The sequence below is a fragment of the Ursus arctos genome, unplaced genomic scaffold (assembly GCF_023065955.2).
Source record: "Ursus arctos isolate Adak ecotype North America unplaced genomic scaffold, UrsArc2.0 scaffold_3, whole genome shotgun sequence".
Lineage (NCBI taxonomy): Eukaryota > Metazoa > Chordata > Mammalia > Carnivora > Ursidae > Ursus > Ursus arctos.
In genome coordinates, this window is record NW_026622985.1 from 88,518,989 (window position 1) to 88,538,342 (window position 19,354).

At 47.0% G+C, this 19,354-nt stretch overlaps 1 protein-coding gene across 3 annotated transcripts in view; it reads left to right on the forward strand.

The window, feature by feature from the left end:
- The window catches only part of TBXAS1 (thromboxane A synthase 1), a 160,682-nt gene that overhangs the window by 100,621 nt on the left and 40,707 nt on the right, over nt 1-19,354 (forward strand). For all 3 annotated transcript variants that reach the window (XM_026512050.4, XM_044388694.3, XM_044388700.3), the window contains 4 exons: nt 7,169-7,257; nt 8,980-9,128; nt 10,789-10,919; nt 14,652-14,966. In XM_026512050.4, coding sequence (XP_026367835.2) covers nt 7,169-7,257; nt 8,980-9,128; nt 10,789-10,919; nt 14,652-14,966 — 684 coding nt within the window. The remainder of the gene's footprint in view (nt 1-7,168; nt 7,258-8,979; nt 9,129-10,788; nt 10,920-14,651; nt 14,967-19,354) is intronic.

Sequence of the window (19,354 nt, forward strand, 5' to 3'; positions counted from 1 at the left end):
TTAGAATGGCAAAAATTGACAAGGCAGGAAACAACAATTGCTGGAGAGGATGTGGAGAAAGGGGATCCCTCCTACATTGTTGGTGGGAATGCAAGTTGGTACAGCCACTCTGGAAAACAGTGTGGAGGTCCCTTAAAAAGTTAAAAATTGAGCTACCCTATGACCCAGCCATAATGCTACTGGGTATTTACCCCAAAGATACAGACGTAGTGAAGAGAAGGGCCATATGCACCCCAATGTTCATAGCAGCATTGTCCACAATAGCTAAATCGTGGAAGGAACCGAGATGCCCTTCAACAGATGACTGGATTAAGAAGTTGTGGTCCATATATACAATGGAATATTACTCAGCTATCAGAAAGAATTAGTTCTCAACATTTGCTGCAACATGGATGGCACTGGAGGAGATAATGCTAAGTGAAATAAGTCAAGCAGATAAAGACAATTATCATATGATTTCTCTCATCTATGGAACATAAGAACTAGGAAGATCGGTAGGGGAAGAAAGGGATAAAGAAAGGGGGGGTAATCAGAAGGGGGAATGAAGCATGAGAGACTATGGACTCTGAGAAACAAACTGAGGGCATCAGAGGGGAGGGGGTGGGGGAATGGGATAGACTGGTGATGGGTAGTAAGGAGGGCACGTATTGCATGGTGCACTGGGTGTTATACGCAACTAATGAATCATCTAACTTTACATCAGAAACCAGGGATGTACTGTACGGTGACTAACATAATAGAAAAACATTTAAAAAATACAATAAGACATAGCAGATTAAAAAATAACATGTAAGATAAATATACCATGTTGTATCCCAAGTTAAACATTGGAATAAAACAGTAAAAAAAAAAAAAGAAGAAGAAGAAGAAGAGGACAGCTGCAAGTCACCCTCTGGAGTCTCCACTTTCCATGCCCCCCCCCGGGGGGGGGAGGCTCCCAGGGGCCATATTTCAATCTCAGGGTGGGGTCCTCTGCTCAGGCTCTTTTCTGAATCCCTCTTCATATGTAGACCAATGAGTCACCCTGCCTACACACCACTGAAGTGCAGGGGTCCTCTCAATTTAGAAGTATGTGATAATGCAGAAGAAACCCTCTCTTTCCCTCTCCCTGCTCAGGAAATGTCTTCTCCAGCCTTTGGGCTGACTCTGTTCTCCAAAGTTCCAGTGGGTACCAAAGGTTTAATGGTGTTTGTTTGTTTGTTTTCCAAGTTCATGGCATCAGAGCTGCTTTAAGTGCAATTATAACCTAGAAGTAAATTGACTGAGGAACAAAGGAATGTGGATTCTGATTTTGGAGGCAAATCAACAAGCCAGGAGTCAGATAATCTGAATTTCTAATTCTCACTTTTACTAAATTATTGAAACATAAAAATAACCAGATTTAGGTCTTTGTGTAATTCTGAAGTCAATGCATCAAAGAGATACAAAAGGACTTCCTTACAGATGGGATGTATTGGAGCAAGTAGGAAGCTCATGGGTCCAACCCTTCACTGTGCCTAACTAGGAAGTTGCCTGCTCTTTCCATGGTCCCTAAGTACTTGTCTCAATCTGATGCTTAGTGACTTCATTCAGATCCGAGAATATCCACGGAAAGGGACTTTGTAGTGCACCGCAATTAGCCCCTAGTTTGGGGGTGAGGACCCCAGTTCAGAGACTCAAATGACTTGCCCAAAGTAAGAGGTAGAATGAGCATGGGCACCAGGTCTTTCATACAGAGCCAGCTCCCGGCAAACTGCACTGCATTCATGCTCAGAAAGGAAGAGTTCTTCGATCAATTAATGTTCCTTCTATGTCAAGGCCCTCAAGGAACATTCAGTCAATCTGTCATCGCATAGATATTTCTAGAGATGCAACTGAATGTGTTGCACTGAGCTCATTCCTGATAGAACAAATACTGAAAACTTCAACAACACATGCCAACATACAAGAGTTGCCACAAGAGGGTGACATTGAAAGTGTATTAGTTACCTATTGCGGTGTAACAAATTACCCTAAAACTTAGCAGCTTAAAACAAAATTTTTTTAGCTCATGGTTTCTGTGGGTCAGGAATCTGGCATGGCTTCACCAGGCACCTCTGTTTCAGGGTGTCTGCATGTAGTGGCAAAGCTGTCAGCCTGGGCTGTGATCTCACCTGCAGGCTTGACTGGGGGAAGATCTGCTAAGCTTACTCACATGGTTATTGGCAGGATTCAATTCTTAGTGGGCTTTGGAAACTAGGATGACAAGCTTGTGCTATGTCCTTCAGTCAATGGGGATATACAGACAACAAGTATTTTCATTAGACCAGTCTGGTGACTGAGGACAGAATGGATTGAAAAGTGAAAAGAAAGAGGGCTAAGAAGCTCTTTGAAAATTGTTTTTTACTCCACCTATATGTCCGGCACTATACAAAGTGCTGAGACTACAAAGATGCTTACGCTTCTTTGTTCTCAAGAAGCAGGATGACAGCCATATTCCAGGTGACAGGTGGCAAAGCCTGAATTAGAGTAGTCGATGGGGAGATAAAGATGAAGGGAGAGAGACAAGGAACTAGTGATAACATGGTGAGGCAAGAACAGGCGGATCCAAGGGTCTTGTCTGTAAGGAATAAGAGGAAAGAAAATGGTGCCAGGCATCCAAACAGTCTGGGAGCGTGGGGGGTCCCCCAGAGGACAACTGGCATGCTTTCTAGTGCCAAGACTTTTACATATTTTTAATCGCTGTCACAACTCTTCAAAGAAGGTCTTATTATCCCATTTTGCAAATGAAGAAATAGACTCACTGAGGTTGAGCAATTCACCCAAGGTCACACAACTAAAAAGTACCAAGGAAAGGAAATCTAATAACAGTGGCTTTGAGAATTTGCTCTCCCAGGGTCAAGTGTATTTAAACAAGGTTAGCATCTTAGCCTCAGAGAAGGAAACACCACTGAAAAAATTCTGGGAATCACCTAAAAGGAGAGAAGAAAGCCTATGAGCAGGAGAATTTCTTAGCCCTTCTTTGTCATTATACCATGAGTTGTCTCTTTTGACCACTCAGAAAGCTCTCTCCACCTTGTTAAATTAACTCCATTGCCCTCTGTCTATACCTTGACTTAGAATTCCTCAGACACCATCTGTCAAAAAAAAAACCAACAACCCATTTTTTTAAACTGGGTGATTTAATAATACAGTCAACTCCAAGTGAGCAAGGACTTCCTTCCTTGAAGAATTTCTTTCCCAGGCTGAGGGTGGTACTTTACCCTTGATGGTGACTGCTAGTTTCCAAATGGCTGACCAGCCGTACGCACAGCATCATGTAGAATACAGCCAACCAATGTGAGAGGTGAGAGAAGCAAAATGGGAACCTTTTTTCCCTGGGCGTGGCTGCTAGACTGTCATCCCCAAGACGAAATCATTCTTTTAAAACCTAATAATGCTAATATTTTATCTGATGATAAGTATCATGTCCGTGCATTATGAAAAACGTGGGAAAAAACAAAAATAAAAATTTCTCATTATCCTACAAAGATGAAACGTAACAATCAAATGAGAATCTTTTATTAAGATCTGACGATAGCATTGTGTGTGTGTGTGTGTGTGTGTGTGTGTGTGTGTGTGTGTGTGTTTGCACAAGCCACCTATGCCTGCTTGTCTGCAAATCTAGGGGAATAACTGCTGGGCTTGTGGATTGTATAAAGATGATTGCAAGCCCGTCAGAGAGAGCTTTTCTTTGTATGCAACTCGTGTGAGAGGGAATATTCCATAACTACTTGCGTATAATGCAAGGAAGAAAGCCTGAAACGATGCCTATTGGCCAACATACAGATCATGCTCCACAGTCTTATAATATTTTCTCTGCATTGCTTCTTAAAACATTTTTCATATTACATGCCCCATCTCATATTACATTAACCCAAATAAAAATGTCATTATCCATTCAGTGCAACAGACAGCAGGCAGAGCATGGTAGAAAATTACAATCATGCCAGTCAGCCACAGCATTCTAGTTACAAGCACGCAGAGGAAACGATGGTGGGCGGTGGGTCCAGCCCCCTTTTGCACTATCCAGCATACGACTGGATTCAGTACAGGTGGACCTCTCTTTACGCACAAGGCATGGTTCTGAAGAGTTGAGTGTAAATCCAATTTTATGTTGCATAGCATTTTTGTTACATTAAGGGAGATGTCAGCTTGATATCTAAAAAGACTTCCTTTCGAACAGTATTTTTCTTTTTTTACCATGTTCTTATTCTTCTGAGATAAATCTAAGAGAAATTCCGGTATATGGGATTTTATTAAAATAGAGTTCACTTGTACCACTAAGTTTATTAAAATAATGGAAGAATATGGCCAGTGAAGGCAGTCACAGAAATGTGGATGAGATAGAAGAGTTCTCCAAACATGAAGGTAGTCTAAGATTTTTTGAGGGTGATGCCCAGAGGCCATTAAAAATGACCCATTTACACACACTTTTGCACTGATGGATGATTAAATTGACAGTGGGTGAACATTTAGAAAAGAATGCAGTTGTCATGAAGAGTCCACCCAGAGTTACCAAGCATAACCCAGGATGGCCATTCTCATGCCTGTTTTGAGTGGACTTCAGGATAGGCATACGAGGTAGATTCCACTTCTATTTTGGCAAATCATTTGACAAACTTCCCCAGCCAATTTATCGATCAGTCGCTGCCTGGCTGAAGACTTACTTAGGTTCACACACAGCTGGCTGGAGAACCAGGAACAGTGATGATTGACCTATTCTGTAGCTGCCTAAAGTAGCAGGCTAGTGGAGGGCCGCGGGCTCTGAGTTTGCCCCTGGATACACACTGACAAACCGAACGAAGGCTTAGAAGGGACACTCAGCAAATCTCAGATGGGACAAGAAGGAATAGCGCATGTTACAGGAGATGAGATTTGAAAGCGTGAGTACACCCCGTGGCCTACCTACACTGAGTACAAGCACTCTAGTGCTCTGAGCCCTTGAAGCTGGATGAGCAGAAAGTCCTTTTTCTCAGAAGTTTCCAGATACTTCTTCCAGGAGTCTTGGCAACAAGGGAGAATCTCAGATGCTCTGCCATCTCTCCACTGAGTGTGTGGGTGTATTCTGCTCTGAACGTCTGCTCCTTGACCTGCACATGGTGCTGCCCAGGCCACTGTCCCCGCGCTGGGAACCCACACAGCCCTGAGCTTAGCCTACAGCTCACTCCTACTCACCAGGAGTGTCCTTCTGCTTAGGACCATCTCCTCCAGAGAGGGCTCCCACAGCAAACAGTCGGGCCCCTGGTGTCACAGTTCTATCCTTAGACTCCAGAACACACGGGGTGGCTTGCAAACCTACAGGATCGAAGGGTGCAACAAAGCCATGTGTCCCTCCAACATCTGGCCAACAGCCATCCAGGCTGTCCCACTGTGCCAGGCTTCTCCAATCACCTGAATGTTTTAGGGGAGTTGATTGTTCTACTCAGAACACACGGCGGGACTTTTTACAGCAATAAATGTAACAAATATAAAGCTTTTCTAATGAATGGAGTCTGAAGGGTCAAAAACTCAATTGCATGTGGTGATGATTCATGGAAAGAGGCCTTGTAGCTTCTGTTGACCTGAACCTCTGTATTTGCCTGTCCTACGTGTCTTCTCAAAAAAATCCACATACACCTGGGTTTGTGACTGGCATGCAAGGAAGTGATTGATTTACGATGTATGGGATCTTACCTGAAATACTGTGTTCCATTTATGGAGCTGCCTTTCAAGAGTAAGACTGATGAGAGAGTGCGTGATAAGAATGGAGAAGTGTGCGCAGACCGTGGTGCACGAGGAGCGGTTGAAGGGATGGGGGACAATGTTTAGGAGATGAGGAGCTGCACTTGCTGAGTATCTGAAGCACCACCACGTGGAAGAAGTCAACTGAAACCAGTGAGAGGCTGTGGGAAGGGCCAGATTTTGGCTCAGTACAACACGCCTTCTAACAAGTAGATTAACATTCTACAACTTTCCCTAAAGCCTCAAGACTTTAAGGGCAAAGTCTGGGTCTTAAGTAATCATTCAAATTCATTCCCTCATTCAACAAATAATAACTATGTGATAGTAGGCATTATTCTGGGTTCCGGGGACATAAAAATGAACAAAAAGACAAAGAGACAAAAAGACAAAAATCCTCCCTGCCCTCAGGAAGTTACATTCTAGTGTCAAAATTGTAAAATCTGAACATATTTAACATTTCAAAAATGTTTTCCATAAGAAATGCTCAGAGCAATGTGTTATGGCATGTTGCTTTAGTGATGGTGTTATTCTAGAATGGGCACTGGTTAGAAGGATTCCCCTCGACATTTCCGACTCGGCTTTGCAAACATGCAGGAGAAAAATATAAGATCACGTGGGCAGCCATCAGGCTCCGCAAAGAACCCCACCCACCTGAGCCAGCCTCTGGGGTCAAAGTGGCAGCAGCCCAAAATGAGATCCAAACTTGTTGAAGCTAGACAATAATTACACGAATGTTCAAGATACCATTCTCTCTGTGTGTGCATATGCAAGACATTTTCCATAATGAAAGTATTTTAATATTTAAAAAAAAAAAGAAATTCAGCAATTTTCCTGGGTGGGCATGGAAGGTCTCTTGATGTCAAGGGTTCCCTTACACATATGTATTCAAAGGTTTAAGCAGCTGAAGCAGAAATGAATAGCCATCCATCAGAAAAGCTCTAAAAGTGATTTTCGTATTGAGTAAAAAGTTGAAATGGACGACCTCATGTTCCTTTGGAGACTACGATTCTATATTCTAGCAGAAGACCTAAAGTGTAATTGGAACCAAGCAAACATGGATTTGGGCTAATTCCAGAGAGAGTACATATGGATTGTGGTCTGTTGACTCTCTAATGCTAACCAAATGTCATGAAACCGAGCACTGATTCTCATTTCTGTCTAAGCACTTAATGATCATTTTTGTAATTATTTCACAGTATTTACTCTAAATCCTTTCTACTTTTTGCTTCCAAAAGGACAGATTGCTTAAGCTAAAATAGACGTTTACAGCTATTTTACGATATTTGTGAATTTCAGACCCTCCTCAGGAGTCTTAGCGTCATGAAAGTTACCTTGAAAACAATGTCTGTTTTCCCAGGAAGCGCCACACAGAACCTCTTTATCTGCAGCTAATTTAGGTGTGCTCCCTGCATGGTGTCCTAATTACCCCTTTGTTATCTGCTATCAGATGACTCCCCTAATCAGCCAAGCCTGTGATCTGCTCCTTGCTCACTTAAAACGCTGTGCGGAATCCGGGGACGCTTTCGACATCCAGAGGTAAGGGTGCTACATGGATACATGACAGATGAGAGATCGCGCTTTTGAATTGTGCTTCTTGTAACCGTACATAATTGCTGGACAATTACCTCAGGACCAGCAAACTATGGAAATGCTAGAAGCTCATAAAAAGCATGGGTGGGCTGAATAATAAGAAGAAATGAAACCCACATAAAATGTAAAGAGAATGTGAACAAAGCCCAGGGTAGGTGTGGTGTGTTGAGGGAAGCCTTGAGTGGGCAGTGGTGTGTGGGTGGACATGCCCTCTGACCTCTGCAGATGCAGGAGGGGGCAGAGAGGACAGAGTTCTGGTGGGGGGGGGTGTGAAGGTGGGGAAAGCCCATGTATTTTTACTGCAAGAAGAATTGTGGGTGCAGCTCCGCCTAGAAGCCATGGCTTGGCGGTGGACACCAAATGTAAATGCCTGATTATCTGGCTTCCCCCTCCAGTCGTCCTGGGATAAGTTATGGCTGACAGCACAGGAGGAGTAGGGCGAGAGAGGCAGGTCAGCCAGCAGCTGACTCGTTCTTATTATCATTGCTAATAATGTAATAACATAACCATCACCAGCGTTCAAATTCTGCCATGGTGTTTACAAAATTCTCTCACACACTCTTCTCTCTGGTCATGAGCTGTGTGAGTTGGCTAAAAACAACTATGAAAGCAAAGTAAATAACCTAAAACCCTTAACTCTTGGGCCACTAGGATCAGAGGCAAACTGTTTTCGCTACAGCGGGGACACGTGTCATCAATTGTAGGAATGTTTTCAATAAAGCGGTCCAAATAGAAGAAGTCATGTGGAGATGTCCTTTATCCCTTAATGATAAGCTGTCGGTGATAGAACCTTGAAGAAAAGGAACTCCGTGTGTGCTCCCCGTCCAGCCATAAAAGTACGAACTTTTCATTATAAAAGGATATGCATACCCCGTTGGTAGCCTTTTTTAGAAATAACTTCACTGACTGCTCCTGCAAGATACCAAAAAAGCATCGTTCTGGTTTAAAACGTCCCCTTGAGGGCAGGTTTCCTAGAGCCTAAGAGGTTAATTCTTCTGGAGCTATTGCCAGACACTTTTCCTTCTGTTTGTTTCTAAAGTGCAACGTGTGTTTTCTGTAATAATATACATATGTTCATGAAGCTGGTCCCAAAGTTTGTCTTGTATTTATTTGAGTGTGAAGCGCCCTTTTTGGTTTGTTACTCTTAGAAAAGCTGTAACATCATTAGGAGGAAGAGGGGGACAAAGCTAATAAAACTAGACAACCAGATGGTCAATTCATCAATCCCAACCTGCTCTGTATCAATTAACCACTCGATCCTGACTTTGGATGGACTCTGCACGGCTTTGGGGCGATATGCATGGGCTTTGGGTAAACTGTTGCCCTCCTCCACGGAGAGGAAAATTTAGAGCATATTTCTTGGAATTGGACTGTGGCTGGTTGATTCAGGCTCCCCGAAGCCTGACAGTTGAGGAAGTAATGCTCTCCTTCCCTCCCCAGTCTTTTGCATCAGCTATCCGATATGTTTTTGTATCCCCCCCGCCGAATTCTATTGCCGTGCTCAAAGGATCCCATCGCAGGGGCTCCTCTCCCGCCCCTCACTTCAGCTCTGCAGAAAGCTTCTCTTTGCAGCCGGTAGACGATGGAACTGTGTGTCTTTAGAACTGTGCCCAGTGGCTAGGCCAATGGCAGAGTCCTTTCCAAATCCCAACGGTCTCTCTCCTGCAGGTGCTACAGCTGCTACACCACGGATGTGGTTGCCAGTGTCGCCTTTGGCACCCAGGTGGACTCCCGAAGGGCCCCCGAGGACCCCTTTGTGACGCACTGCAGGCGTTTCTTCACATACTCCGTCCCCCGGCCTGTCCTGGTTTTAATCTGTAAGTACAGCTCCTGCCCAGGGCGGTAAGACCGGTGTCCAGTGAGCTGGCTCAGCCCCCAACCACAAGGAGGGGGCACTCGAGGGGTCCCCACAGAGGCTGATGTTCCTGGAACCACCCAGGCTCCTCTCGTCACCAACAGGGTCACTCATTAGCCAGGCGGGTGGCGCTGGCCTCTCTAGGGCACTTGGCTCACACTTCCCCAGTCAGAGAAGTGTTCTCATCCCCATTTCACAGATGAGAACACTGAAGCTTAGAAAGGCAGAGCCAAGAAGGGAGCCCAAAGTCTTTCATTTTCTATGATGTATTTCTCCCCTCCGGCAAAATATCCTCTTCAGAAGTCTTCGCTGGAAGCCCGGCCCACAGTAAACTAGAAATCATACGTGAAGGGTGACTGGCAGGTTACCTAATGCTGTGGGGACGGGTCGATTTATTTTATTTTTATTTCAGAAGTGAGTTTTGCCCTCTGGCCAATTCCGCCATCTTCTTGCTTTTATGGAAGTACTGAAGTGTTGCTATTGCTGTTATTGATTATTGCCCTAACTTCTAACCTTTCCGCCGGGCTGCTAAATTGTATTCATTCCTTGGTCAGTTTCGTTCCCATTTCTGAGTCCATTTCCGTGGAATTCCCCGGCACCTCCATCAGCTGTGCTCTGAAATTGTACGAGAGGTCACCAGGGGGCTCAAAGCAGCCTCCCTTTTGCCCTTCACCCCAGCCATCCCCCGGGAGCCACTCCCCTGAGTCAGCACCACTTGCCACAGACCACGGACATGGACACGCCCTGCGGGGGGCAGCTCCACTGTCCCGTCACTGCGACCCCTCCCCTCTTGGCCACATTGAGCCCACCTCCCTGCTGTGCCACAGTGGTTCAGGCTCTGGCTCTTGAAAATGGGCGGCGTGTTCTGAGAGCTCCGAGGGTCCAGAGCTACCCTCCCCATCCAGGCTCCCACGCAGTGCCTGTGCACTGTGGGCCCACCGTCCATGCTGGGAAGCTGAGCTGACCTGAGCCACCCTGCAGCAATGCAGCCCCTTGGCCTCGGCCCCCTCCACAAGGGGAGAAGTGTCCCTGGCCCTGGGGAGCCCTGCAGCAAGGCCGTGGCAGCAAGGGCACAGGTGGTGCGCCTGGCACAGCAAGGGAGGTGCCCGAGGGGCCAGCATTCTAGCCAGCAGCAGCCACAGCAGCTCTTAGGGACCGTTCAGGGGGTAGCTCGGGGGACAGTTACCCCATGAGTTAACAAATGCAAATGGCCAGAAAGTTAAGAAAGTAAATGAGCTTCCACCACTTGCTCAGATGTGAAACATGGCCCATCATCTGTCCTTTCTTGATGGAATACAAAGACCTTGGGCCCTCCTATCTAGGACCTGGAAAACTCATTTCTAAGTATGAGACTGACTTCCTGGGGGCCAGATGGAAGTGCAGATTCAACTGCACAGACAGGTATCAAGTGCTTACAACGTGCAAGGGATGGAGTCGGGAGGTGGAATAAGGCACGAGCCCTGCTGTAAAGAGGGGACCCCGGAGGGGAGCCCTGCCTTCCGGTGACTCTAAGTCAAGGCGGGGGAGGGGGGGGAATGTCTGCTTCCCTGGCAACAGGCATCTGATAGCCCCAGGTTACTGCCGCCCCGTTTTCAGTGTCGCTTTTGTTTTTCTCTTTCAAGTATCATTTCCATCCATAATGGTCCCACTGGCCCGGATTTTGCCCAATAAGAACCGAGATGAACTGAATGGCTTTTTTAACAAACTCATTAGGAATGTGATTGCCTTGCGGGACCAGCAAGCTGCAGAAGAGGTAAGGTATCTTAATAGGACACAGCGTCGAAACAGAATGGGGCCTAATTTGGCACCACTCTCTCTTCCCTGTCTCTTGCCTCCCGGCCCCGCGCGCACACCACACCATGCTGGCCTTTACCAGACTACCGCTTAGAGTTTCCGGGGCACTAGAAGGAAAGGAGAAGGGGTGAGGAGGGGCGAACACAGAAGAGAAAGGTGAGGACAGGTGGGGGAAGGACAGTGGAGAGAAGCCCACAGCAAACTGTCCACATTCTGACAGGGGTGCCCGCCAAACTCATGGCCTCTCTATTTCAAGCACCGGCAATAGGAGTCCCAAAGAATTTTCTAGGTAAATGTGCCTGCATGGACTTTTCATCGGCACAGTCTTTCTACTGAAACTCGGCAAGATGGAGTTTTTACAGCATGAAGAGCCTCAGCAGTAGAGACGAGTCCGGGCAGCTGGCAATTAATCTCCCGTTGGTTTTCAGCGTGGAGGCTGTGGCTACAAAATTCAGGGCTGAGGGCTCTTTCGTGCGTCATCTGAGACCCGGAGACTTCTTTCCTCCTTACAGGTTTGCACCATGCTTGGTGCATAGTAGGAATCCAGGAAATATTTGTTGTTTGAACTTGGCTAAGAACAGAAATAGGACTTTTTCAGCGTTAGGAAAATAATTTCACTGTGGGATCCCCTCATGCATATATAATGCTGTTCTTGAAGGGCCTCGTTGCAGTCAAGAAAGGTGCTTCAAAAGGAAAAATCAGGGCTGAAATGTCTTCTCTGGAATTGACTTGTGCGAGCTTTGAGAGAGTTGCTTCAAAGACTGGCTCGGAGGGATTACCAGGGGATGCCGTGAGGTCCCGCTGCTGCACCGTGGGCCCAGAATGAGATGGGGGGGAAGGTGGTCAATGAGTGGCTGGACGCACCACCAGCAGCCTCGTGCCGCCTGGCTTCCCCTCTGGAGACTAGGAAGTGAAGGTGTCCCAGTTCAGAAGGCAGGGGAAGGTGTATAGAAGCTCACGGCCCCTTGGCCCACACACCACTGTGAACTCCACTTGATGCCCTTGGAGGTGTGGGAAGAATCAGCTCCCTGGTATCCCTGGCCCGGCTCTGCCACCTAAAAGGACAGAATATTCTCATCTGGGTTTCTGCGTCTCCAGAATGAGGATGAAGCCCGGGGAAGGAGGGGTGAGGAAAGCCACATTTTCAAACCTCAGTATTGCTCTGATGGGCTTTCTGATGACAGTTTTGTCACACACACACACACCCGTCCCTCCCCCAGCCTGAAACCCACAGGCTGTGGAATCAGGCTGAAAATTCTAAAACTGTTGCGCGGAATGGCTTACTCTGAGGTGAGGGGTTTATTAAAGATCCAATTACTAGGACTGCCTCGAGCTCTTCCTTTTATAAACTCTGAGAGCTATTTGTTTCAAACAATGAGTTGATCTGAGAAAAACCTCCCAACCACAAATCCAGGACTAGCCGTGTCAAGACAGAGCTATATGGTTACTAAGAAAACTTGCTTTAAACCCATCTAAACTCTGTAGACATTCCATCAAGCAGATGTGTGTTTGCGCAGTGGAAAATGCAGCACAGATGTTAAAAGGTAAATATTTTTCTAAGCTCTAGCCGATGGCTGGATTAGACACCTACATCTATCAGGGTGCGTATTTTTCTTGGATATAACCATAAAGCAGCACTGTTTCAGTCCTAAATGGGCAGTGTTCAAATAGCCCCCGTGATGCAGTGCAAATAAAAGAAACCCATCTACACTAATGCGCTTCTCCAGCGCCCAGACCCCAGAGAGCAGCCCTTTCCTCTGGCCTTTGTCGCTGGAGGTGAAGACAGATTTCTACCCTGCCCAATGGCCCTCTAAGCAGCCTGTGTTAGCAGGGATGAGAGGAGAGGGTGCCAGCCGCAGCTCTACCACTGGAAAAAGCCGCCAGAGCTCTCCCGCCCGCTGTCATTCCCCACCCTCCCAGCAAAGTCATGGGTGAGCCTTAGGGACAACTGCATGACACCCTGAGGAGTTTAACACTCCCCGGCTGACAGGCCTGGCAATTATCATCATCCAGGAGCCAAAGTAATGGAAGGTACTCCGCTCCCCCATGTGCCATCATGCCCTGCCCTGTCCCGACTCTGCCCCACAGGACCAGGGCTGACAGTGGAGCCACAAGAGCCACCCTGATGTTGGCCAAGCATCAGGAGGACAAGTAGGGAAAGCCAGCCCTTGGGGATGCTGCCTGGAAGTCAGAATGAGCAGGGCTAGGGTGGAAAGGGGCAGCCAACTGAGGCTCACCTGAGCAGGCCAGCAGGATACCAAGGCCTTGGCCCCTGAGACGCAAGGTTCTTGAGGCCCACAGGCTTAGCCGTGAGCCCCACTGGAGTCGCAGCAGATGACTTGGAAGGTCACAAAAGCTAGGAAGCAGTCAAGCTACAAAGGCCTCACGCTCCAAGGTTTCCGCCCCAAACAGCATGTGCTTGTAAGCAAATCCAACACAGCTTTTCTCAAAAGGGGTTTTGAGGGATTATTTATCGCAGGCCTAACACAGGCTCGGCACAACACCAGACTTGGGGGTAGGCCACAGGGTCCTGCCCTGAACGTGTTTATACTCTCACAGAGGAGAAAAAGCAACAACACAGGAAGTAACAACAATCTTACGAGATGGAATCAAGTGCTGACGTGTGGGGCGTAGATTATTAATGTGACGGAAATTCAAAAGCCAAGGAACTGAGCAAACGCTGCACCAAGTAAAGTACTTCGAAATTATAACATGTTTCTGCTGGTGGTTCTGACGCTCTCCTTTTGCTGTTTTAGCCCCATAAGCTTCAGAAAAGAGGAACATACTGGTTGTCACTCAACACACTAACCAGCTTTTCGAAGAAGAGATATGCCAGGGATACCCTCTGTCAAAGTGAAAGCAAGATGTAAACGCTTCTATTGTTACGATTAGTGGTAGTAAGAAACCTAAAGAATATGCGAATTGCTGACAAGGAAGCTAGGGGGAGACAGTAAGAAAGCTCTAAGCACTTAAATGGGGTAGGGGATGGGGGGAGACCCAAGGGTCGGGGAGGTCTTTGAAGACAAGCTTTGCCAAGGCTAGTTCCCTCCTGCTCCCAGCTCTGTCAACTTCCTACTGTGTGAGGAAAGTGTGTGGCCACCCATACGAGCCCTGAACAGTGCGTAAGGGAACAAGAGAGCCGTGCTTTGGTTTAAATCTAGGTGATGTTTTAATTGTTTTATTGTTGGAAAACCAACCAGCCAACCAACAGTTCAAACATGTATAAAGTAAAAAAATCAAAGCCCCCTCGGTTTTCCCACCTCCTCCAGCTCACTGTGAACGGCTGGGTATAGACGCTGCTACACATTTTCTACGCATGAACAAAAACGTGTAATTATATATATTGTACATGTACCGGTTTTACAGAAATGAGATTCCACTGTGCATATTGTTCTGAAACATGCTCTATCTTTTACTTCCCAAAATGGCTTAACACGTTTTCCAATCAGCCCAGATAGAACGGCCTCATCCGTTTTAATGGCAGCGTCTGTGGTTTTATACGCCAGTGCCGTATAAGGGACATTCGGGGCTTCCAGGTTCCATTTCAGAGAGCTCCGCAGTGAGGGTGCTGGCTCCCATCAGGCTCAAGCTCATTAAAAGCTACGCGTGAGTGTCGTCTTCTTCTGAGCTCCAAGAGATCTCACTCATGTGACTCAAAGGCCAGTGGACATTTTCTCCTTTTGTCCCGTAGAGGCGGAGAGATTTCCTCCAACTGATCCTGGATGCCCGACATTCCGCCCCCTCTGTGGGTGTGGACAGCTTTGATATGGTCAGACAAGTCTTCTCCTCCACCGACTGTGCCACGGGTCCCTCCCAGCCACACCAGCCCGGCCGCCTGTCCAAGCCACTGACTGTGGACGAGGTCATGGGCCAGGCTTTCATCTTCCTCATCGCTGGCTACGAGATCGTCACCAACACGCTCTCTTTCGCCACCTACCTACTGGCCACCAACCCTGACTGCCAAGAGAAGCTTCTGACAGAGGTGGACGGCTTTCATGAGAAATACGTGAGTACAGTCATCCATGCGAGGTCCACAGGACACATGATTCTGTGTTGGCAGAAGGGAAACTTAATGCTATTGATAAGTTCCTTGCGAAAACCACATTCTAAGTCTAGAAGATGAAATTGGGCTATTCTCCACCTCTCTGGGTTAGCAAGTAAAAGGAAGTGTTCAGAACAACAGAAGAAAAAGAAAAAAGAAAGGAAAGAAGGTGTCTTGTGCATATACCTTCACTGTCTGGGGTGGTCCATGAAGCCAGGCCTGGCTGAGGAGGCTGCAGACTGGGCTGCTATGAGGGAGGGTCACGGGGCAGGGACTGGAAGGCGGTGTGCTTTCCCAGTTCTCTGGCAGTGGAGTCAGCGCTCTCCCTGGGGAGGGGGAGGGTCAGGGACGGGTGTGAGGCAGGGAAGGGAATGGAGTCCTAACTTGCAGGAGCCGACTGAAGGATGGGCCAAGCCAAAGCAGGAATAAGGAGGAGGGCCGGCGGTAAATGGAGTGAGGTGAGATGGGGCTGGTCAGCGCCAAGTCCAGACTCTGGGTATTCCTTCTAGAGGAGCCTCCTCTCTGGGGAATTTGAAGCAAACTTTCAAGGGTGCTGAGCAAGGCAACTTTATGACCTCATGCTTTTCCAGATACTTTTGTGTGCATTGCTTTGACTTGTAAGTTGTTAAAATCATTTTTAAAATTTGTGCTTTCAAAGGGAAGACTACCCTAAGAGACTTCTATGACATTCTGATATAATTATTACATTCACAATTTCGGGTAGGTGGTCTGTTCTTAGACTCCTTAGAAACTTTTAGATATTGAGCTGAAAACTGCTTTCCAGAAAATTCCACTTCTATATCCCACTGGGGAAGTAGATGCAAGGTCAGCCTTTCTTCACCAAGGCATTTTTAAAATATTTTGATATTTCAAATATTTGAAAACTTCATTAGCCATGTTCTTAATTGCCTCAACTTTAGGCTCATCACGAGCTTACAGTCCACTTCAAGTTCCACACTGTTATGACATCTGCCAAGCCAGGTCTCCCCCATCCACTGTGTATACAATTGATTTTTTTTTTTTTTTGAGCCTAGATGCAAGAGTTTGTATTTATCCTTATTATTGCTCAAGTCAGTCAAAATAATTTTGAATCTTGATTCTGCCATCTGTCATATTAGCAATTCTTCCAGCTTTGTGTCATCTGAGACTTGCTAAGCACGCCTCCTATTCCATCCAAGTCATTGATTCAAATGTTGAACAGGACAGGGCTCCCTCCAGGTTGACATTGATCCATGAATCAATATTCTTTGGGCATGGAATCTTCACAAGCCATGCATCTAGATAACCCTACTACCTATTTCCACCACCCATCTTATCCTGTTTCATGGGTACTTGTGGTGTCTGTCTGTCTGTCTGTTTGAAGAAGGACCCAAGATGACGGGGGTACATTATTGCAAGAGAAACAAGGGGAGCCGAAGGGCATATCTACCAGGATACATCTAATGGCACATAACAAAACCCAACCTGAACTGATTTAAGCAAAAAAATGGCGGGAGTGGGGAGGGTTGTACTTATCGGTACAGATCACTGAGCAGCCTAGGAATAGATGTGGCTTCAGGCAAATCTTTACCCAGGCCTCAAATATGTGCTCTGGTCCCAGTGTCTACCCGGTTCTTGGTTGTGCATCCTTAGTACCGGCCTCATTCTCGTGTGCTTTCCTCTCAAAGTCCAGGCAGCCTGCTGAGAATGTCTAGGACTACAGCAGGCCTCCTTGCTCCTTACCAAGATAGAAAAGAATTGGTGGCCCCAAATTCTCAGCAAGAGTCATCAGGTTCACTGGTCGAGATGCTTAGATCACTGCCATTTCTGGAACCAACTATTGTGGCCATGGGAATGGGGGCTTAGAAGGGCTTAAGCCAGTCAATCCTCCCCGTGGAGTCGATCATACCCATGTCATAGACTGAGAACTCGGGAGAACGTATGACAGAGGGAGCTCTGGCTGCCGCCTCAGGAAGGCAGAAAAGACAGTAGAGGGAATTTGCCCCTTGGTCTCAAACAAACCAGAACACAGGTCAAACTAAAGACTTTTAAGCATCTAGAGAGTGGTCAGCAGTGTGGGAGACATGGCTGTGTGTTGGACAGGGGCAAGAGCTCTTGGAAGTAGAAGTCGCGATCCTCACCTTCAGGAAATTTAATCGCCAATTAAAAAAAAAAAAAGTCTATGAAAACGATACCTCCCTCCCAAATGAAACCCTCCAGGGCAATAGAAGGCAGCAAATAATCAAGTCTAGAATGTGTGGTGTCATTTAGAGAGCTGTGGTCCTCTAGGAGTCCGTCCCACCAGCTACATCATAATTATATCTGGTTATGTTCCTCTACCATGAGGACACAAGGAGTGTTTCCATTGGCTTCCATTCAGAGGCCCTCACACAATGGCTACCTCTGACATAGCCTTAACTGACCATGACCTCAGGGAGGGTGATACTGTATCACCAAACCCCAGCCTCCTTCCAATCCCCCAGCCCCAGGAGAAACACTGCCCCTGGGGCTGTGCAGAATGTCGCCAGGCACGGAGACCCCACGGGAAAATAAACAGATTCTGGTAGGTACAGTTTTTTAAACTGTCATGTATATCCGGGAAGATGGTTTAAAATGCAGATGCCAGGGCCCTTTCCTCGTGGATTCTTATTCTGTAAGTCTGGGCCAGGGCCTAGGAACCTGCATTTTAAATGAACATGCCAGGTGACTTTGATACGGGTGGTCCCTGGTTCCACTTTGAGAAGTCAGCCCTAGACTCTCAGGGTCCAGACCCCTCTTCTGAGAAGAAACGGAGTCCAAAACCAGCCAAGAAAGCCGCCCCCCCCCCACCCCCGTGCACCAAGCCAGGTCATTTTCTTTCTCTGGGTGATAGTTGGGACGGTCTCTGAGAAATGGGAATACAGAGGGGTTGTCTTTTTTAAAAAATTGATTTGGCGTCACAATCGTTTTAATAGTTAGGTGTTGCACATGGTACCCACTCAATGAATATTTGTAGATCCTTTCTTTCTTTTTCTTTCTTTCTTTCTTTCTTTCTTTCTTTCTTTCTTTCTTTCTTTCTTTCTTTACTATAATCAGAGTTCTGTTAATATGGGCCATCTGTCAGGACATGGAAATGCAGATTAGATGTTCACACATTCGATATTTTCCTGAAAATTTGCATGTAGAGTATGACTTGTTATAATTTTCCTGTTGCTTTTCGTGCAACAAATATTTCTTGAGTGCCAGTTAATGTCATACTCAGGTCCCAGACCCTACACCCTAGCTCTGACTTAGCTCTTCCACGATGCCCCTGGAGAGCCCCCACACACCTCATCCAATGATTTCCCTCATATTTGTCAATGAGATCGCTGGATTTCAGCTCCAGAGTTTCTTTCCTCTGAGCCATACCCTTTTATAGCAATGCCCTATGAGAATCCAATGAAAGCTGTGTCCTTCTCCCCAAGAACAAGAGTGTGTATGTGCACTGTATCAGTCAGGATTCTTTCTGTTGACAGTGATAGAAAACTCCGATTAGCTAGGGAGTCTATTGACCCACATAACAGAAAACTCCAGAGAGGAGATCTGCCTTCAGGTATGGCTTGATGCAGGGGCTCCAACTCTATCATTGGAACCCAGGTTGTTCTCTCTCCCCACCTTTCAGCTCCATTCTCTCTGGGCATACTCCGTTCTCAGACAGGATCTGCCCTAGCGGTCTCAAGACAGATGTGGAACCAGTATGCTGAACAGTCTGAACTAAGTGAGGTACAAACAAGGAAACTTTTTGTGTTTTCTTCAATTATTTCTTTTAAATGTGCTCTGATGAATCTCCTTTTCCCTTTCCTTGATGATACCTCCAGCAGATCCCAAAGATTTCTGGTCACTTTGAGGCATTAAAAAGTCCAGACTAGTCTGGTCCAGTTTAAAACTTCAGTCTCAGATCCAGTTTAATACCCTTCCATCTCCTTAGCTCAGGCTGACCCATGGCCTGAGGAAGCTGCCCTGGGGAGGGCCAGTGGTCTGTTTTTTCACCCTCCTTCCTATTCTTGCCCTGCCCCACCTGGGCCCCCTTCTCTTCCCAGGGTTGGAGCCTTCCAACAGATCCCCCATTCCTACCTAACAGAGGCTTCTCTCAGCACCTCCCCTGCGGTGGCCTCTGGCATGGGGCCCTGCTGGAGTGGCTCAGAGAGCTCCTGGGACCTCCCCACTATGCAGCTCCCAGACGGGGTGGGGCCACCAGCTCCTGCCTCATGCCTCTGGGTGCTGGGATCTCCTGGCAGCCAGCAGCCCTCTTCAGCAGGCTGCTGGCAAGATGGCCCACTCTGAGCTCCCATGCCTTCCACAGCATCCACATGGCCCACAGGAGACACACACTTTGGCCACATCAACAGTGGCTG